We start from the raw sequence: 21,313 nt of genomic DNA, 5'->3' as shown, positions 1-21,313 counted from the left end.
CTTTGCATGCCTGATTTAAACAATCATTATTCATTTCTCTTAGTTCATTGTTCCTGTTTTTTTTTTGTTCTTCATTGGCAGCTATTTTAGACCTTGAAGAGCCAACAATATACATTACTTATGTATTTACTCATACATAAGCTATGCTTTAAAAACAAACTTTTTGAGTAACAAAATGAATTTGGCTAATACGTAAGCAACATTATTTAACTAGAGGCCACTACAAGCTAGAGTTAAAGACAAATGGCTATTACCTAAAGTTAAACTTGTAGGTTATGGTACTTTATTCTTTATTAAGAAAATGTCTATATAGGACAAAGCTACTGTATCTGGAGCACAGCTATCCAGACATGTTTTAAATATTTTAAGAACTCTTGGGACTAATGTCTCCAAATAAAACAAAAAGTGTTTTCTTCATACTACATAGTAAAAGTAACAGATACATTTGTAAAAAACAAAACAGAAGACCCCCACAGTATTTATATGAGAAAGGATTAATATATAAATTATATTAAGGATAATATAAATTGGTAAGAAAAACCTGAAGAGTCAAAAAGATAAATGTGTAAGGACAAAAATAGAATTTATACAAGAAACATAACTAACAAATATTGAAAATATTCACTTTCACTAATTATCAAAAATGCATATTAAAAAATTGTATTGAAACTGTTACATCTACCAAAAATATTAAATAGCTTATGCTTGCAAGGCTATAGTATAGATATTATACAACTATTTTAGAGAACCACTGGCTACATTACAGGAATCATTAAAAATGTCCTTCTTCTTTAATTAAAGTATCTCACTTTGGGAATTTAAAATTACTTTTAAGAAGTTATCTAAAATAAGAATTTGATATAAAGACATTCGTTAATGTTGTGTTAATAAGAGTGAAACATCAGACACAAATGTCCAACAGAAACGGAATAGTTTTCATAAATTATTATGCATCAAAAATAAAGCATGTAGGGCTGGCCCTGTGGTTAAGTTTGGTACCTTCTGCTTTGGCAGCCTGGGTTCAGTTCCCAGGCTCAGACCTACACCACACATCAGTGGCCATGCTGTGGCAGCAACCCACATACAAAGTAGAGAAAGACTGGCACAGATATTAGCTCAGGGCAAATCTTCCTCAGCAAAAAAAAAAAAATATATATATATATATATATAGCATGCAGCAATATGGACAAATGTTTACGATTTATTAAGTGAATAAAGCAGAAATGTGGCTCTCCAATCTGGAGCTTCTACTATTTGCTAAGAGATACAAAGACAAAAGACACAGTTCCTATCCTTATGAGCGCACTTTAGAAGGAAAGACAGACAAGACAACAGACAATCAACATACACTATGATAAGGGCTATGAAAGAGGCCCATACAAGATGTTACAGGGGTACATGTGAGGGTGATCATCTTACACACCTGGAAGAGAAGATACAGAGCTGAATTCTGAAAAACGAACAAAAATTAACTAGTTGGAGGAGGGGATAGAAAGAGAAAGAAAAGAAACTCTAGGTTTAGAGAATATGCAGGTGAAAATGCATGGAGAAGTAAGAGCCTGCACACTCACAGAACTGTAAGAAGCTCCACGTGGAGTGAAGGTGGAGCACAGGCGAGCGGAGTAGCAAGTAATGGTAAGCAAGTCAGGGCAGCTCAGGAAGAACATCAAAGGCCATGCAAAAGAATCTAGATTTTATCCTGAAAGCGATGGGGGAATAATGAAGAGTTTTAAAGCACGGGCGCAACATGGTGAGATTTATGTTTGAAAATGTCCATTTTGGCTAGAAGTCACATCAGTGCTGCCTAAAGTGGAGTGTAAGGGTAATCCTGTCTACAAAAGGGCATGGGAGAACTTTCTGTGGTAACGGAAATTTCTTAATCTTTTGGTATACATTTGTCAAAACTCAAACTGTAGGCTTAAAATCGGTATGTTATTGTATGTAAATTATATCTTAAAATTTGATTCAAAAAAATAAAATTAATCACCCTGGCAGCAGAATGGAGAGTGGATCAGAGGGGAATGAGATGAAGAGAGATGAATTAGGATGTTTCTGACATAGTCTAGGCAAGAACTGATGAAGGCTAGAACTGAAGTTGTGGGAAAGTAAAGGATACAATATTTGAACAATGTAGTAAAATCAATTAATAGAATGACTGGATACGGAAGGGTAGGGCAGAGGAAAGAGGTAGGCTGATTTTCAGGTTTCAAGTGTAGGTGACAAGGTGATGGTGAGGAGAAAGGACAAGTTTAATGGAGAATGATAATAAGCTCCATTTTGAATATGCTGAGTTTGACAGGAGACACACCCACAGAGACAAACCCTGTAGGCAGACGGATGCATATGTCGATCAGGAGATATGATTTGGGGAGTCAACATCAAGGTGGTTGTTGATATCAACAACTATGTCTGAATGTTATGTGTTAGACCAAGATGGAAGGGAACATTGAGAAATGAAAAGAGTTAATTTGATGAAATGGTTCAATAGTGTTGTTTTCTCTCTCATTGTGTTGTTGTAGTTATTTGCATAACATTTTTAAAGTCCACCACAAAGGTAAAACAACATCAACCACACAAAAGCAAAACAAATGGAGAACTTAATTATACAAGTCTTTAACATAAATATCTCTCTTTGCTGCCTGAATTGGGGCATGATGTCGGATCCCTTCCCTAGCTGAAGGTGTACTAGCCTTAGAAGCCTGAAGAGGTGGGGAGACTATGAGGCTCACACGAGTAGGGCTCATGGGCAGCCCTTAGACTATCCAGATGGAAAACAAGACTATTTGAACAAAAGGGATTATTAGGAACATTCTATAATTTTGTGAACATGACGCCAGATAGTACAGGTGTGCTTGGTGTACTTATCAAAACCTGGAGAAAAAAGCATTTCTGTCACACTTTTGACCATATTTATGAGATTTTTCAAAGGTTAATTACCATTAGCTTTTTACTTTTCCAAAATGTACATTTTTTATAGAGGAAATTTACATTTATTGTAATATAAAAAAATCAAACAACACACAAACATACAAAGCAGGAACCACTTCATTTTCTGAGCACAGATTTTCCCATACCGGATACATTCCAGGTCTTGATGTATTCTGCAATCTTGAATCCTGGGGTGGTAGATGGTCAGGAATCTGTGGCTCAGACCCAAAGTCTTTCATCTTTTGAAGCTGTTCTTTCTGCTCTCTGTAAACAAATAAAACCACCAATGTACATAAGGCATGTCTACTGCATTCCTAAATGACTACAATTAATATCGAAGAACAAAAAAGACCTAAAAGCCTTGTTCTAAAACCCTCTACAGTGCCCACAGAGCACCTCTGGGGTAACACCCTCTGGCATTTATATAGCTAACTGATCAGTCATCTATGACCTATAAATAATTTAAAATTATTGAAAATCTTCAGGAATAGATCTACAACGTGTCTCATTAGCCTATTCTAATATCTTATCTACTTGTCACGTTTTTCTTTCATCCAACCAAAACCTCTCTAGCCATTCTGTTGTTGTTGTTCAATACTGTGTAGACCAGAGGTCACAAGATGGTGGCCCGTGGGCCAAATATGACCTAGAAAGGTTTTTTTAATTTGGCTTTCACATCAGTTTTTAAAATCTGAATTAGTTGCCATCATTTACAAAGCAAAAATGCTTCACATATAAATTCAAATTTTAAAGAGATTTGGTAACATTGGGCCTATATTCCCACATATCAATGATCAGCTGAGTGGAGCAGTGGCTGCCCATCACTGAAGCCGTTTGCCACAAGCCTCACCACATTCAGTAGAGTTATACTGGCCCACTTTTGTTCACTTTTGTTACCTGTCTGGTACTTGTGGGCATTTTAGTTTATGACCCCTGCTGTATACAGTGAGAAGAGTTGTCAGTCTATACCTTTAAAAACAACACTTCATAGTCCTAATGAGTAATTATGTAACCCTTCAAGTTTTTCTTTAAATCTCTGGTCAAATTCCTTTTACTTTTCCTTACAATGCCAACCTTAAACACATCTACTACAACCTCTTCAGACCTTTTAAATTTTCTCCCTACATTTTGTAAATGGACACCAAATAAGGGTCAAGTATATAAAAATATTATTTTCTGTCTCTTGTAAATCATGACTTTATACCAACACAACATAGCTTACTTTTGTATTCACCTATGACCACTGTTATCCACCACTTCATATACTTCAATTATGTTTATGTTGCCCAGAAAGAGCTTAAAAAATGGATGAAGAAGAAGAAACACCTTTTATCCAGCATTTCTATGCAAAGCAATAATGGATGAAAAGGAAATTTTAAAAAGAAAAAGAAAGAAACCTTGGCAGCTTAGCAACACCAATCAGTTTGGTGTTCTCCATAAACAAAATAGATTTTAGAGTTGAACAGACTGGGTTCAAATTCTGGATTTGCCACTTATTAGCCAAGTGGACTTAACCTCCGTGAGCCTTAGTGTCACTTGTGAAGTGGAATACTACTACTTATCTTTGCAGACCTTTGAGATATAAGGATTTGAGACAGGAGGACAGAGATAATATGTGCTAAATTATTAGCACAGTGCCCAGCACACAGTAGGTGTTAAATTAAAGGTGCCTATAATTTAAAAGTGAACAGTGTAGCAGCTAAATGTTCTACGGTGCACTTTCCACATCTTCATGTGTAATCTGGAAAAGTCAAAACTCTTAGAGCATATCTTCTATAAACCACGGAAATCTGTTTTGCTGCATGAGACACCTGATCTTTCATCTTTACCTACAGGTATTTTTTCCTTATCATACTTTTCTAGTCATAAAGCTTCAGTCATAATTTCAACTGGTATAGTCCACAAACACAGACCAGAATTGAAAAATGAAGGAAACATAATACATTGGAATATATCAAAACCTAACGATTAATTTAATTTCTCAAAACATTGCTAATTCCTAAGAAATTGCTCAAAAAGCTGGCAATCAATGACTCCTAAATTCTTATCTCAGGATATTGCTGGTTTAAGGATTAAGTGAATTAATATATACAAAGCACTTAGTACAGTTCCTGGCACATAGTAAGCACGCAATAAATGTTAGCTTTTGTTATTATTGCTACTACATGGGAAGCATTATGTAGATACCTATACATAGTTAGGTGATTGTAAGTCAAGAAATCCAAATTCTATTTTCCATCTTACAAAGAAAATACCTGGTTATATAGAAACAGGTAACATCCTCAAGTAGAGATACCTGCTTCCAGTTATTAATGAAAGATAAAACATCCCAAAAAGAAAGTATCAATGGTTAGACAAATCTGAGGATGCTTCCAGGTAAACCATTCTCAGCGTCAACAGAGAAAAGTATAAATCCTTACAGCACTTTCCAAAGGTCTATCAAAGATTAGTGAATATGAAGTCTATCAAATCTGATATCAACGAACAAACTGACTCCTGGAAAAAGAGGATGTTACCTATGAGCTCTGTGAAACCCAGAGCACTGGGAAGTTGAAGTTTGACACTTGAAAGATGCACAGGCATGGCATGTTAGCAACTCATCTATAAAAGCCAAGAATGGCTATGAAATTTTCACATTTCAGGACACAATTTTGTAATTAACACAGTTCCTAAAGACCCATCCTAACCCTAAAACAGCACTGAATGACCAGAAATGTAAGTTAAAATTATGTGATAAGAACTGGAAATAAAATGATTCCATTCATATATATCACATCACTTTAAAAAAGAGCAGTCTGAATGCGGTTTTGACTAAAAGAAATGATCTTAAGTAGTAAACTTACCGAAGCATTTTCAGTTCTTGTGCAGCTTTCAAAATGATTTCGTGCTGCCTCTGACTGAGAACCATTACCCCTCCAAGGCCTTGGTCAGAGTCTAAGTTTGCATCCGACCCCATCATTTCAGAAGAATGATGTGAGGAGGACATATGTTCTGTCATGGGGGAATGTCTATCCACATCAGATGGGTACCATCTGTCTGACAACCGTTCTCTTTCCCAGTCCATTCTGTCAGGAATATAATCTCGCTTTTCCCGCCATGTATCTCCTCTTTCTGGATACTCTCGGATCCTCAACTCACCCCTATCACGGAAATCTCGATCATACCCATGGTCTCGATTTCTTTCTTCTCTCCATCTATCATCCCGATATCTATCCAAAGGTGGAAGAGGTGGGAGGGGTGGTAAAGGTGGAAGAGATGGAACATCCCGTTCATGAAACTGTGATTCTTGTTCATCCAGCGGTCTCCCATAATCTCTGTCCCACTCATTATCCATATTTCTATCATACATATCCATGGGTCTTCCAATCCGATCCACATCCCTGTCCAAGTCCCTGTCCATTTCCCTGTTGTAGTCCTCATCCATATCCTGATCTCTCTCCCAATCATCCCACCAAGGGCCTCGTCTATCTCCATCATGAGATCGAGATGGTGGCGCTGAGTACCTGTCCTCTCTGTTATATGGATCTAGTGTATCATCTTGATAGTCACGTTCACATTCTCTCCAGTATCTCTCTCTATCCCAATCATCAAGTCTTTCTCGTTCCATTGGAGCATTTCTACCATCTAATGGGAACTCTTCATGCCCTCTCTCTTCTCCATGGTTCCATGGAGCCCTAGGAGGCTCATCTCGGTGATACGGATACATTTTTTCCCCACCATCTCCCGGTTCTGGTCTAAATGGACCTCTGTCACGACCAAAATCTGATCTTCCCAGTCCCCTTTCCCGACTGCCAGGCCCTCGAGGTAGTCCCCTCTCCCTGCTCCCAGCTCTTCGGGGTGGTATTCTCTCTCTACTCCCAGCCCTTCGAGGCGGTCCTCTCTCCTGACTGCCTGCCCTCCGAGGTGGTCCCCTTTCTCGGCTGCCAGCTCTACCCCTGTCCTGGCTGCCTTGCAGACCACCCGGCACTTTCTCCCGACTGCTTCCGGGCCTCATCAACCCTCTGTCCCGGCTGCCTTCTCCTCTGCTCATCTTCTCTCGACTGTCTTCTCTTCTACCCATCATCTTATCACGAAAGTCTTCTTGCTTGATAAACCCTGGGCCACGGTTGATTGCCTGGCCTCGACCTCTATTTACTAGTCCTTTATCCCGTGTGTCTTCTATTCTGCTTTGCCCCGGACCTCTGTAAGACGAGCTGCTGCCTCGATTGCCTTCTAACCTATTATCTCTGTTATCTGGCCGAGGCAGCCCTTTATCTTGGTTGTTTTCTGAATGGGGCAGACCGATACTCAAAGGTTTAAAATCATTATCTGCAGTTAATGATGATGATGTTGCTACTGATGCTCCTCCCTCCATCCCCCCTGTTTTTGAGGAAAAAGCAGATTGAGTAGGTACAGGTTTATTTGCAAGAGGTACAGGCTGAGAAACAGCTTGGGCTTTGTCCATTTGAGTTTCCATATTTTGAGAATTCTGGTCCCAATTAGAAGGCTCTATGCGCCCTTCCGAGACTTCGCTTTTAGGTGGCTCTTGTTGAGAGTCGCTTAGATTCTCATTTGACTGAGCCGCCTTGGCATCCTTTACATCTGCAGCAATGGAAAATGTAGCTGATTGCATTTTAAAATTCTTCTGCTGGTTACTATTGGTGTCTGCTAATGGTTCTTTGTTTCCTGAAAGAGGTTCTGCTTGTGACTTAGGTTGCTGCTGATGTTGCTGTCCAAAAGCTGGTTTGGGGCCTTTCCACTGTGGTCCACTCTGCCGAGGACTTAGGGACGTATTGGGGGTAATATAAAACTGAGATGCTGGCCCCCGGGGAATCATTCCCCATTTGCTTTTAGTGCCCTCTGCTGGGTGACCTTCATATCTGGGTTTTGGCCCATCGGGGCGATTTCCTTCAAAACGAGGCCCTTTGGGTCTCGGTCCTTCACACCTTGACCCTAAATCCTCAAATCTTCGAGGACCATCAAATCTACAAGTAAAACAAAAGATATTACTCAAGACAGTAAAGCAGAAAAAAAATTCTCCATGTAAGAATATTGAAGGCAATCTTGCCTTAAAATCTGTTTACAACAATGACTCTTTCAGTCATTAAACAAATCCTGAGATATCTGTATCTTAGAACCAGCATGCTACGGTGGCAGTGCTCAGAAAGTCTTAGGACAGGCTTCAGAAATCAGGTCAGTATTATCTAATTCACTTCGACACATCTCCTGCAGCAAGTCACTGATATACTGAATTGTTAAAAAGTAATTATAAATATTGTGCCTTAGAAGACAGAAAAGTCCACTCATTTTAAATGAAAACAAAAAAATGACATAGCTAACTCTGAGAGTACTTTTAGAATTAAAATGTAACTGAAAACTAAATATGAAGCAAGATAATATAGGATGATTATAAATATTGTTGGAGCTAGCGTTATCATCTTGACTAATGGACAGAAGTTTAAAAAAAACAGCCCCCAGCTATATCTTAAGAGTGTGCCCTTACATTTTAAAGACTAGACAAAAAAATAAATAAAATCTGGACAGAGATGTTTTTGCTATGGACCCACTCAATCATTCAGCAAGTATATAGCACACATCCCCTGTCTGTCAGGTACTACACTGCATCCAAGAGCTATAAGAATAAAATGTCATCTGTGCCCTCAAAGGGTTTACGCTCAAGGAGAAAGAGAATCTAAGTGTAAATAAGTGCCAAGAGGTGCAATGACTAAAGTTTATCTGTACATTATAACAGCAACAGAGGAGAGAATGGTCAATTCTACCAGTGGGAGGGGGGTGCTGTCCAATAAAGCCTTTACACAATAGAAGATGCTTAAATTAAGTCTTGAAAGACAAATTCTCTGAGATCAGGCTAACAGAGAGTATTGGAGAAGAGGGGAGTCAGTGGCAAGGGCTAAGGCTACGGAACTATTACAAGGAAAGGCAGAGAAATATACCAGCATAGCATATTTGGAAGTGCAAATAGTTAAGCATGGCTGCAGCAAAAAGGAGACAGAGTCAGGGAGAGCTGGGAAAGGAGGAATGGAAAAGTAGCACACTAAGAGATAAGGTAAAGAGGCAGGCAAGTGTCGCTCTCCAGAAGACCTTATATACCTTGTGTGGCAGAGACTACTGGTGCTCCTCCAATATCCATTCCCCCTTTTTCTATAGTAATTGAGCCTCTCGATTTTTAGCTGGACACAAGCCAGACCAAAGACTCTTTCCCAAACTTTCTTGCGGCTAGAACTTGAGGCCATGTTCTGGCCAATGGGCTGAGAGTGAAATGATTTCCACATCCTTCTGTGTTGTACCCTTAAAGGGAAAGGCACATCCTCTTCTCCACCATTTCTTTTTTCATGCTGGCTCTGACATGGTGGTGAAGCATCCTGGACCATGTAGACAAGGATAACATACTAAGGGATGGTGAAGTAACAAATCAGAAGGAACCTGGATTCCTGACACTGTGGAGCCATCACATAAGTCCTGAGAGAGAATAAACTTCTAACTTGTTAGAGCCATGTGACTTTGCATCTCTGTTACAACAGATGAACAAATTCAGCTGGGTAAAGAGTTGGGATTACCTTATAAGTACTTAGAGCCACTAAATATGGCCTGATTTTTAAAAGATTGCTCTAGTAGAAAAGTAGCAGATGGACAGGTGAGACAAGTTTATTGTAGGTTGTTTGTACAACTGGGTAAGTGAACATGAAGCCTGTTCTAAGGCAGTGACTGATATGAGGATGTAGAGGACGAGAGAAAAGTGAGAGATGTGACGGAAGGTAAAACTGATAGGATTTTCTAACAGGTGGGATTAAAATGATAATGGAAAGGCAAGAATTTAGGATGATTCCAAGGTTTCTGGCTTAGATGACTGAGTGGACAGTGATGCCTTTCATGCCTTTAATGAGAAATGGAAGGGTTTTCCTTTCATTTGTTTGGGAAATCAATGAAGAATAATAAATCCAGTTTCAGCAAAATATTTACTTCACATCCCTGTGATGTTAGACTTTGCTGGTCTAGAAGTCTTTTTTTCAAGCCCCAGTACATAGTTGTATATCCTAGTTGTACGTCTTTCTAGTTCTTCTACGTGGGATGCCACCACAGCATGGCTTGATGAGCAGTGTGTAGGTTCATAACCAGGATCCAAACAGGTGAACCCAGGACCACCGAAGTGGAGCACCCGAATTTAACCACTACACCACTGGGCCAACCCCTAGAAGTCTTTAGTTTCAAAGGGAGAAATGGTTCTATCAGGGGACACAACAACAACTCCACCAAACTTAAGGTGAGACTGCTACCTGACCATTTTGGGTTCTGAATCAACAGGCAAAGAAGGGAGTTCCTGTACTGGCTGGGGGTGATTGAGCCTGAGTTTCAAGGGGAAACTGGGTTACTACTCCATAATGAGGATAAGGAGGAATATGCCTGGAATGCAGGAAAACCTCTAGGATATCTCTTAGTACTTCCCCATCCTGTGATCAAAGTCAATGGAAAACTACAATGACTTAATTCAGGCAGGACTGTGAATAGCCCAGACTTCTCAAGAATGGAAGTTTGGGTCAACTCACCAGGCAAGGAACCAGGACCAGCTGAGGTGCTTGCTGACAGCAAAGGGAATATGGAATGGGTAGTGGAAGAAGGTAGTTATAAACACCAACTATGATTAGATGATCAATTGCAAAAATAAGGACTGTGATAGTTACGAGTATTTTTTCCTTAATTTGATGTTATATGTTTAATTATATACAACATATGTATTAGTCAAGTATTTTTGATTGATTTTTCTTCCTTATCATCTAACATAAGAATGTATTAATAATAGTTAACTTTATATCTCAGAATTTAAGTTACAGAATATCAAAAAGGGAGTGTGAACCAGATAGAGGAAGAATGAAGATTTCCCCAAAGACAAAAAAGGGACTTTTTATCCTTTTCCGGGGAAAGGGTTAGAATGTTTTGGTTGTTCGGGGATAAATGTTTCATGCTAGATGCAAAAATATCCCTGTGACCCACCCTAATCAGAAACATGCAAGAAAGGGAACTCTAAGAAATGTAACTTCAGCCTAGCCAAGCTGACACTTTGCAGAGTCATCACAAAGAATTTAAAAATACATAAACCCACTATAAAGAGAGAGAGGAGGCCACCAGCAGATGAGAATTTTGTTTTTAAATTCTGGAAGGCAAAAAACAAACATGAGTGGTAACAATACGGACCAGGAAGAAGCTGCAGTTTCGAGTTATGGAGCAGAAAGAGATACAACTAAAATGGGGCTGGCTTGTCCACAGGACAGGAACCCAGAGAGGGTCAGGATTTTCAGATCCCAGGGGTGCTGGAGAAGGACTGCAGTAAGATTGGGGGTAAAAATGTGTAAATTAAAGTCTATATTCAGAACCATCAACCAGACTTTCCGTAGACTGAATGTCTCTAAACTCTTGAACTTGAGGGTCCCCTAGCATTAGCAGACAATTCTTTGCCCTACCACCTAAAGCAAAGTTGATAAGCCCTCACCTCCATGCACAGAGCTCCCAATCAGCTTGTGAGTGTCTCCCACTCTTAAATATAAATGGACAACCAAGGATCACATTTGAGGAATGTCTCCAAAATGAAAGAGAGACCAAAGATAAAGGACCAAAGGATATGAATCTGGAGAAAACAGAGGTACTGCAAAAAAAAAAACAGAAGAGAACTTAAAAAAAAACCCTCAAATTAGTGTCCTCAGAGAAATTCTTAAAGATACTGTACCCGTAAATCGAGAACAATTTGCTATATATAAAAAATGATCAGAACCAGAAGAACTGTAGAAATTCTTTTTAAATTCTCAAAATAAAAAATGCAAAAAAGGATTAGAAGTATCTCAGCAAGTACAACAAAATGAGAAAGAACAGAGACAAATATAATCAACCCAGCAGGTCCAAAATCCTACTAATGAAAAGTTTCAGAAAGAGAACAACAGAAAACAAGAGAAAAAATTAATGAAGAATAGCACAACTTCCCAGAGTTGAGTGACTCTAATCTCCAGATGGAAAGGGCCCAGCTCACTAAGCATCCAGTACAATTAATAAAATAAAACAAAAACACACTCTGAAATTTTAGAATACAAGAAACAAAAATAGTTTCTGGCAGTGGGGAGAAGTCATCCAAGAAGGAAAAGAATTAGAATAGCACAACAGCTACACTAGGTGACAGAAGAAAATAGAATGACCCTAAAACCTTGAGGAATAATTATGTTCAACTTCAGTAAACGGTATTAAACAGTACGGTATTGGCATAAAAACTGATATATAGATCAATGGAACAGAATACAGAGGCCAGAAATAAACATAGATGGTCAATTAACACACAGAGATGGTCAATTAATTTATGACAAGGGAGCCAAGAATATATAATGGGGAAATGACAATCTCTTCAATAAATGGTGTTGGGAAAATTGGACAGCAACAAGCAAAAGAATGAAACTGGACCACTATCTACACCATACACAGAAATTAACTCAAAATGGATTAAAGACTTGAATATATGACCTAAAACCATAAAACTCCTACAAGAAAACACAGGCGGTAAACTCCTTGACATAGGTCTTAGTGATGATTTTTTTAATCTGACACCAAAAGCAAAAGCAACAAAAGCAAATATAAACAAGTGGGACCAAATCAAACCAAAGAGCTTCTGCAAAGCAAAAGAAACCACCAATCAAATGAAAAGGCAACTTACCAAATGGGAGAAAATATCTGCAAATCATATACCTGATAAGGGGCTAATAGCCAAAATATATAAAGAACTCATATAACTCAATAGCAAAAAACAAACAATCCGATTAACAAATTGGCAGAAGATCTGAATAGGTAGGTACATGAAAAGATATACCTAATCATCTGGGCACTAATCATCAGGGAAATGCAAATCAAAATCACAACGAGGCATTACCTCATACCTGTTAGAAGGGCTATTATCAAAAAGACAACAAATAACAAGTATTGCTGAGGATGTGGAGAAAAGGGAATCTTTGTGCACTGTTGATGGGAATGTAAATTGCACAGCCACTATGGAAAACAATATGGAAGTTCCTAAAAAAATTAAAAATAGAACTATCATATGATCGAGCAATTCCACTTCTGGGTGGTAATCCAAAGAAAACAAAAACACTAACTCAAAAAGATGCATGCACCTCCATGTTCATTGCAGCATTATTTACAATAGCCATAACATGGAAACAACCTAAGTGTCCATCAATGGACGAATAAAGAAACTGTGGTATATGTGTGTATGTGCACACACGCGCACGCGCATACACATAGAGGAATATCATTCAGCCACAAAAAGAATGAAATCTTGCCATTTGTGCCAATATGGATGGACCTCAAGGGCATTATACTAAGTGAAATAAATCAGACGAAGACAAATACAGTATGATCTCTCTTACATGTGGAATCTAAAAACAAATAAATAAAAAACATGGTCATAGATACAGAGAACAGATTGGTGGTTGTCAGAGGTGGAGGATGAAGGGGTGGGAGAAATGGGTAACCTGTTTTTGCTTTGTTTTGCTTCTAATTTAAATTATAATAAAAAATAAGTTCAACTTCAAATTCTATATCCAAATTATTAATCAAGTGTGAGGTTAGAATAAAAACATTTCAGACAGTCAAGGACTAAGAAAATTTACCTTCAACCCACAATTTCTTAGTACGTTATTTGAGCATGCACTCCAGGAAAAGGAGGCACTAAACCACAAATAGGAAGCCATGAGACCCAATAAATAGTGAATCCAACCTAGGAGGACAGTCAAGGGAAATGCTGGAGAACAGCCATATGACAGATCTTGAGAGCAACCAACCAGCCAATAAACCCAGGCAAAAGCAAGAGGATGCACGAATTTGTGAGAGAGATCTCCTCAAGAGAAAAAGATGGTGCTTTTGGGACTGGAGTTGGAAGATTATTTTAAACATGTTGCAAGATGAGGGACAACTGGAGATTCTAGAAAAAAGTTATTACACTAAAGAAAATGTAATCATAGTACACTACTTACCTCTACAATGAAGAACAATGTTTACTGATTTATCTAAAAGTAGTGATATAAATATATTGGACAATGGGGTTAAAGAATAGTGTAAGAACTAAACCTTTATCTACCAGAACAGGAAGTAAATATATATCTAAAATGTACAAGAAAGCAGCAGCATATTATTTAGTGATATGAAGGTAACTACCAAAAGAAACAGCTAAACAATTAAAAGAAGATGTCATTAGGAAACACATCTAGGGTGGCTTGGGGCAGTGGGTGGTGTTTTTCTTTATTTTTTCAAAACTACGTTTACGTATCACTTTGATAAAAACGTAAACATATTTCTTTAAAGAGCATAGAGAGAGGACTAGCCCTAACCAGGAGAATGGCTTCTTGTGAGACTACAAGAAGGACGATGAGGATGGTACAGTAAAGTAAAGGTGAGGGCAGACGGTGAGCTTTCCTGGGCCTGAAGCCTGGATTTCTTCTGTGATGCAGGAAGTTAAATTAAAGATACGAAGCAAAATAAAAACGTTTGCTGAGACAGAGACAGCAGCACTAGCAAATATGGTCTATGCAAAATAGGAAAGGCTTGGCACAGCTATTGTTGGGCAAAAGGAAAAGGAGCTGACCAGAGACGTGTCCAAGGATACCTCTCAGTGCTAAGGATGGAGACCTCACATTTAAAGAGAAAACAAGTATGCTGTTTCAGGGCTTGTGATGGTTTGGTTCCTTTTCTTGAATTACACTTATTAACCCAAATAGCCTGAAATAACACCTGGGATCATTAAAGTTGTGTAAAATCATCTGCTTTGTATTCAATTCAGCAATTACTACTTCGTATAAGTATAACAAGAGAAGACTATCCCCCACAATGTACAAGAGTCAGTAAGAGTCCTTGTCATGCTATCTGGTATTATAATCAAATTGTGAATATGAATACACTGCCTTCCTAACTAAATTGTGAATGCCTTGAGAATTTTATCTGTAACCGAGACATCTGGCATAAGCAACACTTACGGAGCACCTACTAATTGTCAAGTACTATTAGTGCTGGAAATAAACTGATGCCTAGCCTCAAGGAGTTCACAGTCCATAGGAAGACTGAGACAAGTAAATCAACAACTAGAACAGAATTTGATAAATATGGGACATGCTGTTCTTGCTTACTGAGGTATCCCGTGTTTGACTCACTGAAGAATCTCAATATATAATTATTCAAGTGCCACTCCTGGGGCAGGAAAAATAGGAATTAGTAAAGCAAAAAATGACAAGAAAGGGATTCCAGACAAAGAGAAGCACATGCGTAAAGACAAGAGGAAAGGATAAAGGAAGCAGGAGATACTAAAAGGTGTGCAAATAAGTAAGGATAAGAGAACATGGCGGAAAGGTTGTAAAAAGTAATGAACACATTACTGCAGGCCTCACGCCTGCACGTGTAATATGCAGTCATCATGAAAGGGGAGGGTGCTTTGCTTTCAGATTAAATTGCTGATCAACAGCCAAGAGTCATCATTTTATTTTTATTGTGGGGGTCAGAAAATGTTAAATGAATTGAAATATACTTTCAACACTACATATAAATGGCACTTATATTTATCAATACTGTACTTTCAAATTTTCAAAGTTCAAGAATGTTATAAAATGTTAGACTATCAAAACCTTTTTGATTTATAAAAGTAAAGAGCTTTCAGATCTTTGGAGTAAATATATTAAGATACTCATATTAAAAATATGTACAAAAATAAGCCATCTTTACATCAATACAGTGCAATACTACGACCTTTTTAACATATAAAAACATGTATTTGCAGTAAGTACAAACATAGTATATATTCACTAAATACAATCATATATAAACACATGCATTGCACATTGGTTAGATGAAAAGAAAAGTAAACAAGTATTTGGTATTTAAATATTTAGAACATTTTTATTTGTACAGCTAAGTATTTCATAAACCTCTAAAAAATAAAAACCCTAAAAGTAGGTATGAAACCATTAGACCTAGGTATAAAAATTTCCAAATTTGATGTAAAAAATATACTCCAAATTTGGTATAAAAACTTACAGGATATGCAGAAATACAAATACCTTTAAACAAAGTAATGTCTGATTATCATAATATTTACATAAACATCCTCAAACCCGCAGATCATGGGAATTACAAGACATTAAATTCTGGAACCAAATTCCTGCCCTTTTAGTTTTCATGTGAAATAATGCCTGTTTTCCAATATGTATAACCAAGAGCCTAAAATCAAAACCCCCAAAGAGAAGTAATCACTATAAACAGGAAGAACCATGACAAATGGAAGCTGAAAGAAAATCATAGTGTTCACAGTCCCTTGCTGATCCTAATAAGACAGCTACAAAACAGAAAAAGCCCACAATTCCAACCCTAAAACCAATCAAAAAGTGGATGTGATGGGGCTGGTCCAGTAGCATAGTGGTTAAGTTCACGTGCTCCACCTCAGTGGTCTGGGGTTCATGGGTTCAGATCCCACGTGTGGAACTAGAAACCTCTCATCATGTCATGCATCCCACGTAGAAAATAGAGGAAGAGTGGCATGGATGTTACCTCAGGGACAATCTTCCTCAAGGAAAAACAGGAAGACTGACAACAGATGTTAGCTCAGGACCAATCTTCCTCACCACACACACACACACACACAAAAGCGGATGTGACAGAAGCCTTGATATTATAAAGATGTCAATTCTTCCTCAAACTGGTCAGTAGATTCTATGTAATGCTCATCAAAATTCGAGTAGATTTTTGAAAACTAGTAAGCTGATTCTAAGCATCACATGGGAAATAGAAAGAACCAAGAACAGTCAAACAATCTAGACCAGGGGTCAGCAAACTGGCCCATAGGCCAAATCCAGTTAAGAGTGGTTTTTTACTTTTTTTTTAAAGAATTATTTTAATACATTTTTCTTTCTTTTAAAGATTGGCACCTGAGCTAACATCTGTTGCCAATCTTCCTTTTTTTTTCCCCTTCTCCCCAAAGCCCCCCAGTACATAGTTGCATATTCTAGTTGCGAGTGCCTCTGGTTGTGCTATGTGGGACACTGCCTCAGCATGGCCTGATGAGTGGTGCCATGTCTGCGCCCGGGATCCAAGTCAGTGAGATCCTGGGCCGCCGAAGCAGAGAGTGCAAAGTTAACCACTTGGCCACGGGGCCAGCCCCGATTTTTTACATTTTTAAAGGTGAAAAAAGGAAAGGAAAAGAAAGAAAGAAAAATATTTGACAGCAACAAAATACGGCCCACGAACCCTAGAAATATTTACCATCTGTCCCTTCACAGAAAAAGTTTGCGAACCTCTGATGTAAAAACACAGAACTGGAGGACTTGCACTAAGAGATCTCAAGATTTACCATAAAGCTACGATAATTAAAACAGTATGACACTGATGCAAGAACAGACAAACCAAAGGAATAAAGGCCAGTAAAACATCTAAACATATAGTCACTTGGCCTATTGGTAAAGGAGACCCTGCAAACTAGTAAGGAAAGCATGAGTTTTTTCAATAAATTGTTCTGGGGTCAAGTGCATAGCCATACAGAAAAGGAACTTTGACCCCTACCTCATACCATACATTAACAAAAACACTCATTTCTATACGGATTGTTGATTTAAAAATAAAAGATAAAACAATAAAAGATAGAAGATAAAATAGGATAATGTATTTACGGCCTTAGACTAAACAAAGATTTCTTAAACAGGACACAAAAAAGCACTAACCATAAAGGAAAAGATCAAGAAACTGTACTACTAAATTAAAATCAAGGATTTCTATTAATCAAAAGACATCATTAACCCTTGGGCTTTATCTGGGTTCACTGCATCCAATTACAGTTTTGGAGTTGTTGGTTTTTTAAACAGTTCTATTTGTAAGGATTGATATTTCATGACTTTTTTTTACAGGCCTTCCCAAGAACAAAGAGAAAATTTACCTTTTTAAATACAGAACAAAACATATTATCTTGCAATTACCATATGGGTCCATTAGATCCTTTCATAAATCTAAGACATTATGGGATTTTAGTGATTTTTTTTCTATATCTTGAAACACTGTGATTTCTTTATCCTAGAATTCATTATTACTCATTACTTATCAATTATCACCAACTATAAGCTAAAGAATATTAAAATACAAAGAAAACGAAAGAATGATGACTGCCTAGAAGGAGGAAACAAAGGTGAAGTCAGCTTCACCCCCGCTCCCCTTGCGTTGCCCAGAATATTGCAGCCTGCTTTTAGGCTTCATTAAGTGCAATTGAGAATTCAGAAATTTTCATTTCCTGACTATAATGACAAAGAAAAGAAAAGTGACAAAGCTGTTGTGTCAAAATTGTTACATGAATCAAAAGATAAATGCAGAGACAGCAGCACTCTAAGGTCCAATAAAGATGTGAAACTGATTATGTACGTGAAATCTCCAACTATGAGTCCTCAGATGATAACATCCCAGATGAATATTCTTAAACTCAAGATTCGATGAGTGAACAATATATTTCTACGGACAGAAAGAAAATGTGGTATTGCCATCCACTTAGTTATTAAACAGAAAGGACTTATCACATAATATTTTGTGGCAAGAACCTGGACCATTCTGCTTTGCTAAAAGTATTTGTGACAGATTTATTTCACCTTTTATGATGTTTGTGTGCCAAAATGTACTTGATGCAAAGAGCATTACTCTTTTAAAATTTTTATTAAAGCATCTCATAAGCTGTTTTTCACTATCCCTTTATTCTTACTTCTGTAAATTATTTGTAAAGTTACTGTAAAATTTAAAAAATAAAAAAGGTCCATTGGACCTGGATGGTAAATGGTGAAGACTACTTTTCTGGTATACTGAGGGATAAGAAAGCAGAAAGTACTGCAGAGTGAGAAACAGTCAAGACAATCTAGACATGTAATGGACAAAGAATTGATATATCTAGTGTATATACAAAGAACTACAAATCAGTAAGAAAAAAACATAACCCAATAGAAAAACAGGGCAAAAACCTGAATCAGCATCTCATAAAAGATGAAATCCGACTGAACAATAATCAAATGGAAAGGAAGACAACCTCATTCATCATCAGGGAAGTATAAATTAAAGCCATATTACAATACCACTAGACATCTACCAAGATTGCTCAAGCTTAAAAATTTAACAACACCAAGTGTTGGTGAGGATACAAAAAACAAGAACACAGAAACACTGCTGGTGAGAGTGTAAAGTGACACAACCACTCTGGAAAACTGTTTTACAACATCTATCAACCAGAACATATACATATCCTAAGATCACGCAATTCCAATCTTTGGTATATATCTAAACAAAATTAAATACACACACACACACACACACAAACACACACACACAAGTGCATGTATCTAAAGGGATATACAGCACCAAAAGACACATAGCAATGTTTTTCATAATAACCAAAAAAACTTAAATGCCCATCAACAGTAGACTAGATAAACAGATTGAGACATAGTCATACAATGAAACATTGTATAGGAATGACAATGAACAAACTACAGCTTTACACAACATGGATGGATCTAACAATATAATGTCAAGTGAAAGATGCCAGACTCAAAAGGGTACATAGAGTATGATTCCATTTAAATAAAGTTCAAAAATAGTCAAAACTAATCTGTGGTGTAAAAAGTTGGTACAGTGGTTATCCTCGGGGTGAGGGAAAATGGGAAGGAGTGTGAGGGGGACTTCTCAGACACCAGTAATTCCTATTTATTGATCTGAGTAGTGATAATATGGTTGTGCCTACTGTGTGAAAATTCACTAAGCTATACACTTCCGATTGTGCACATCTCTGTATGTTACCCTTCAATAAGTAAGTTTTATTACTGAAAAATAAAAGCTTCTGGGAAACCAACATCCACTGACAATACAGTGCATGGGAGCAGCAGTAGTCTCCTAGAAGACTTGAGGAATCCAATAATACACATACACACAGTTTAAAACAGCTGCCCTAGACACTCAACAATGTGGTATGCTATTTACACGTGATGCAGTTATGTCATTTGACTTTTTGGAAACCTTCACAGCTTTTAGAAAGCAGCCTAAATCTGGATTTTTCAAAAGCTCAAAGTAATTTACAGTATTTTAATAGTGTGCTACTGGTAAATCAGTTATCTGTGTTCTGAATTCTTGTTTTTCTACACAGCTTTTTTTAAAAAACAGAGTGGCTTACCATATCAGTTATGTGTTTATAGCAAAACCTGAATTCAACTAATAAAAGAAATTCACAAGCTTCCTTAACAGTGTGGATTATTCTTTCCTCAGTCTCTTTCACTTACTAACCAGCTTCCCACTGATATTTTTTTTTACCTAGTTACAAGAGAGATAAAAGAACTACGCCTGGGCATAGTCACACACTACACTTTATATGCACTAAGTGAGCAAAAGAAATAGAAGAGTAATAGAAATGGCAATGACACAGTGAGATTTTTTTTTTTAAAACAAGGTAGAGAATGTGAGCAGGATCTAATTCCAGGACCAAAAAAAGCCACCCTTATCAAAGCTGCAGGTGAAAAAGCTGGGGAGGGATATCTCACACCTAAAACAATGTAACCAACATTCATCAAGATTTCAGCAGACTAGAATGTTGGCCTAAACCTAATTAGATGAAATGTAAAGATAAAGTCTTAGAAAAAGAAAAAAACAAAACACAACTGCACAAGTTCGGGATGAGAGAGACTTAGCTTAATAACAGCTAACGTGAAAAAGACCTGAGAAGTCAAACTGATCTTAAGCTCAACATCAGTCAGTACTCTGAGAGTGCTGACCCAAAAAAAGCAATTTGTTCGGCCATATAAACATGTTACTCATAACGAAGTTGGTAAGAGGTCTGCGGTCCTCTGCATCTGAAGTAAGTGTTCATTCTGAAGGAGAATCACAAACCAAAGGCCCTTCAAAGGACAGTAAGAAGTACAGCAAGAAGAGGCTAGCACCAATGTTAGTGTGAAAAGAAAAGAATCTGAGTTTATGTGATGGCAGAGCAGAGTGGGTAAGGCAGGGTCAGGGAGACTAGAGGGTGATCTTTAAATAACTGTAGGAACACTCTGAAGAACAAGGATAGGATAACTCATCATGTGTTGCACCACAGAGGCAGATGTAGAATCAACAGGTAGAAGTTACAGCAACATATTTAGGTTCAATGTAAGAAACAAACTTTGGTAGAGAATTGTCAACATCTTACACGGCAGCGTTCCTTATCACAGTGCCAATGTTCAAGCAGAGTCCATCAAATGCTTGTCACAAGAAGTACAACTGACTTGAAAGTGAATTAGAAGGCCTTGGATTCTAATCCTACCTCAACCATTTAATAGCTATGTCATCCGTGGCAATTTATTTATCACCTCTCCAAATCTCAGCT

The 21,313-nt window shown here is 37.7% G+C and overlaps 1 protein-coding gene across 2 annotated transcripts in view; it reads right to left on the bottom strand.

The window, feature by feature from the left end:
* YLPM1 (YLP motif containing 1) overlaps window positions 1-21,313 on the bottom strand; it is a 62,714-nt gene that overhangs the window by 26,165 nt on the left and 15,236 nt on the right. For both annotated transcript variants that reach the window (XR_011504678.1, XM_014835690.3), the window contains exons 5-6: window positions 5,772-7,892; window positions 3,075-3,192 (exon numbers count right to left, since the gene is read on the bottom strand). Coding sequence is in view for 1 of the 2 variants with exons in the window: in XM_014835690.3 (XP_014691176.1) it covers window positions 3,075-3,192; window positions 5,772-7,892 (2,239 nt within the window). In the remaining variant the exon portion in view is untranslated. The remainder of the gene's footprint in view (window positions 1-3,074; window positions 3,193-5,771; window positions 7,893-21,313) is intronic.

The sequence above is a fragment of the Equus asinus genome, chromosome 7, assembly GCF_041296235.1.
Source record: "Equus asinus isolate D_3611 breed Donkey chromosome 7, EquAss-T2T_v2, whole genome shotgun sequence".
Classification (NCBI taxonomy): Eukaryota; Metazoa; Chordata; class Mammalia; order Perissodactyla; family Equidae; genus Equus; species Equus asinus.
Note: the sequence above shows the minus strand (reverse complement) of the source record. Positions and strands in the feature narration are given on the sequence as shown.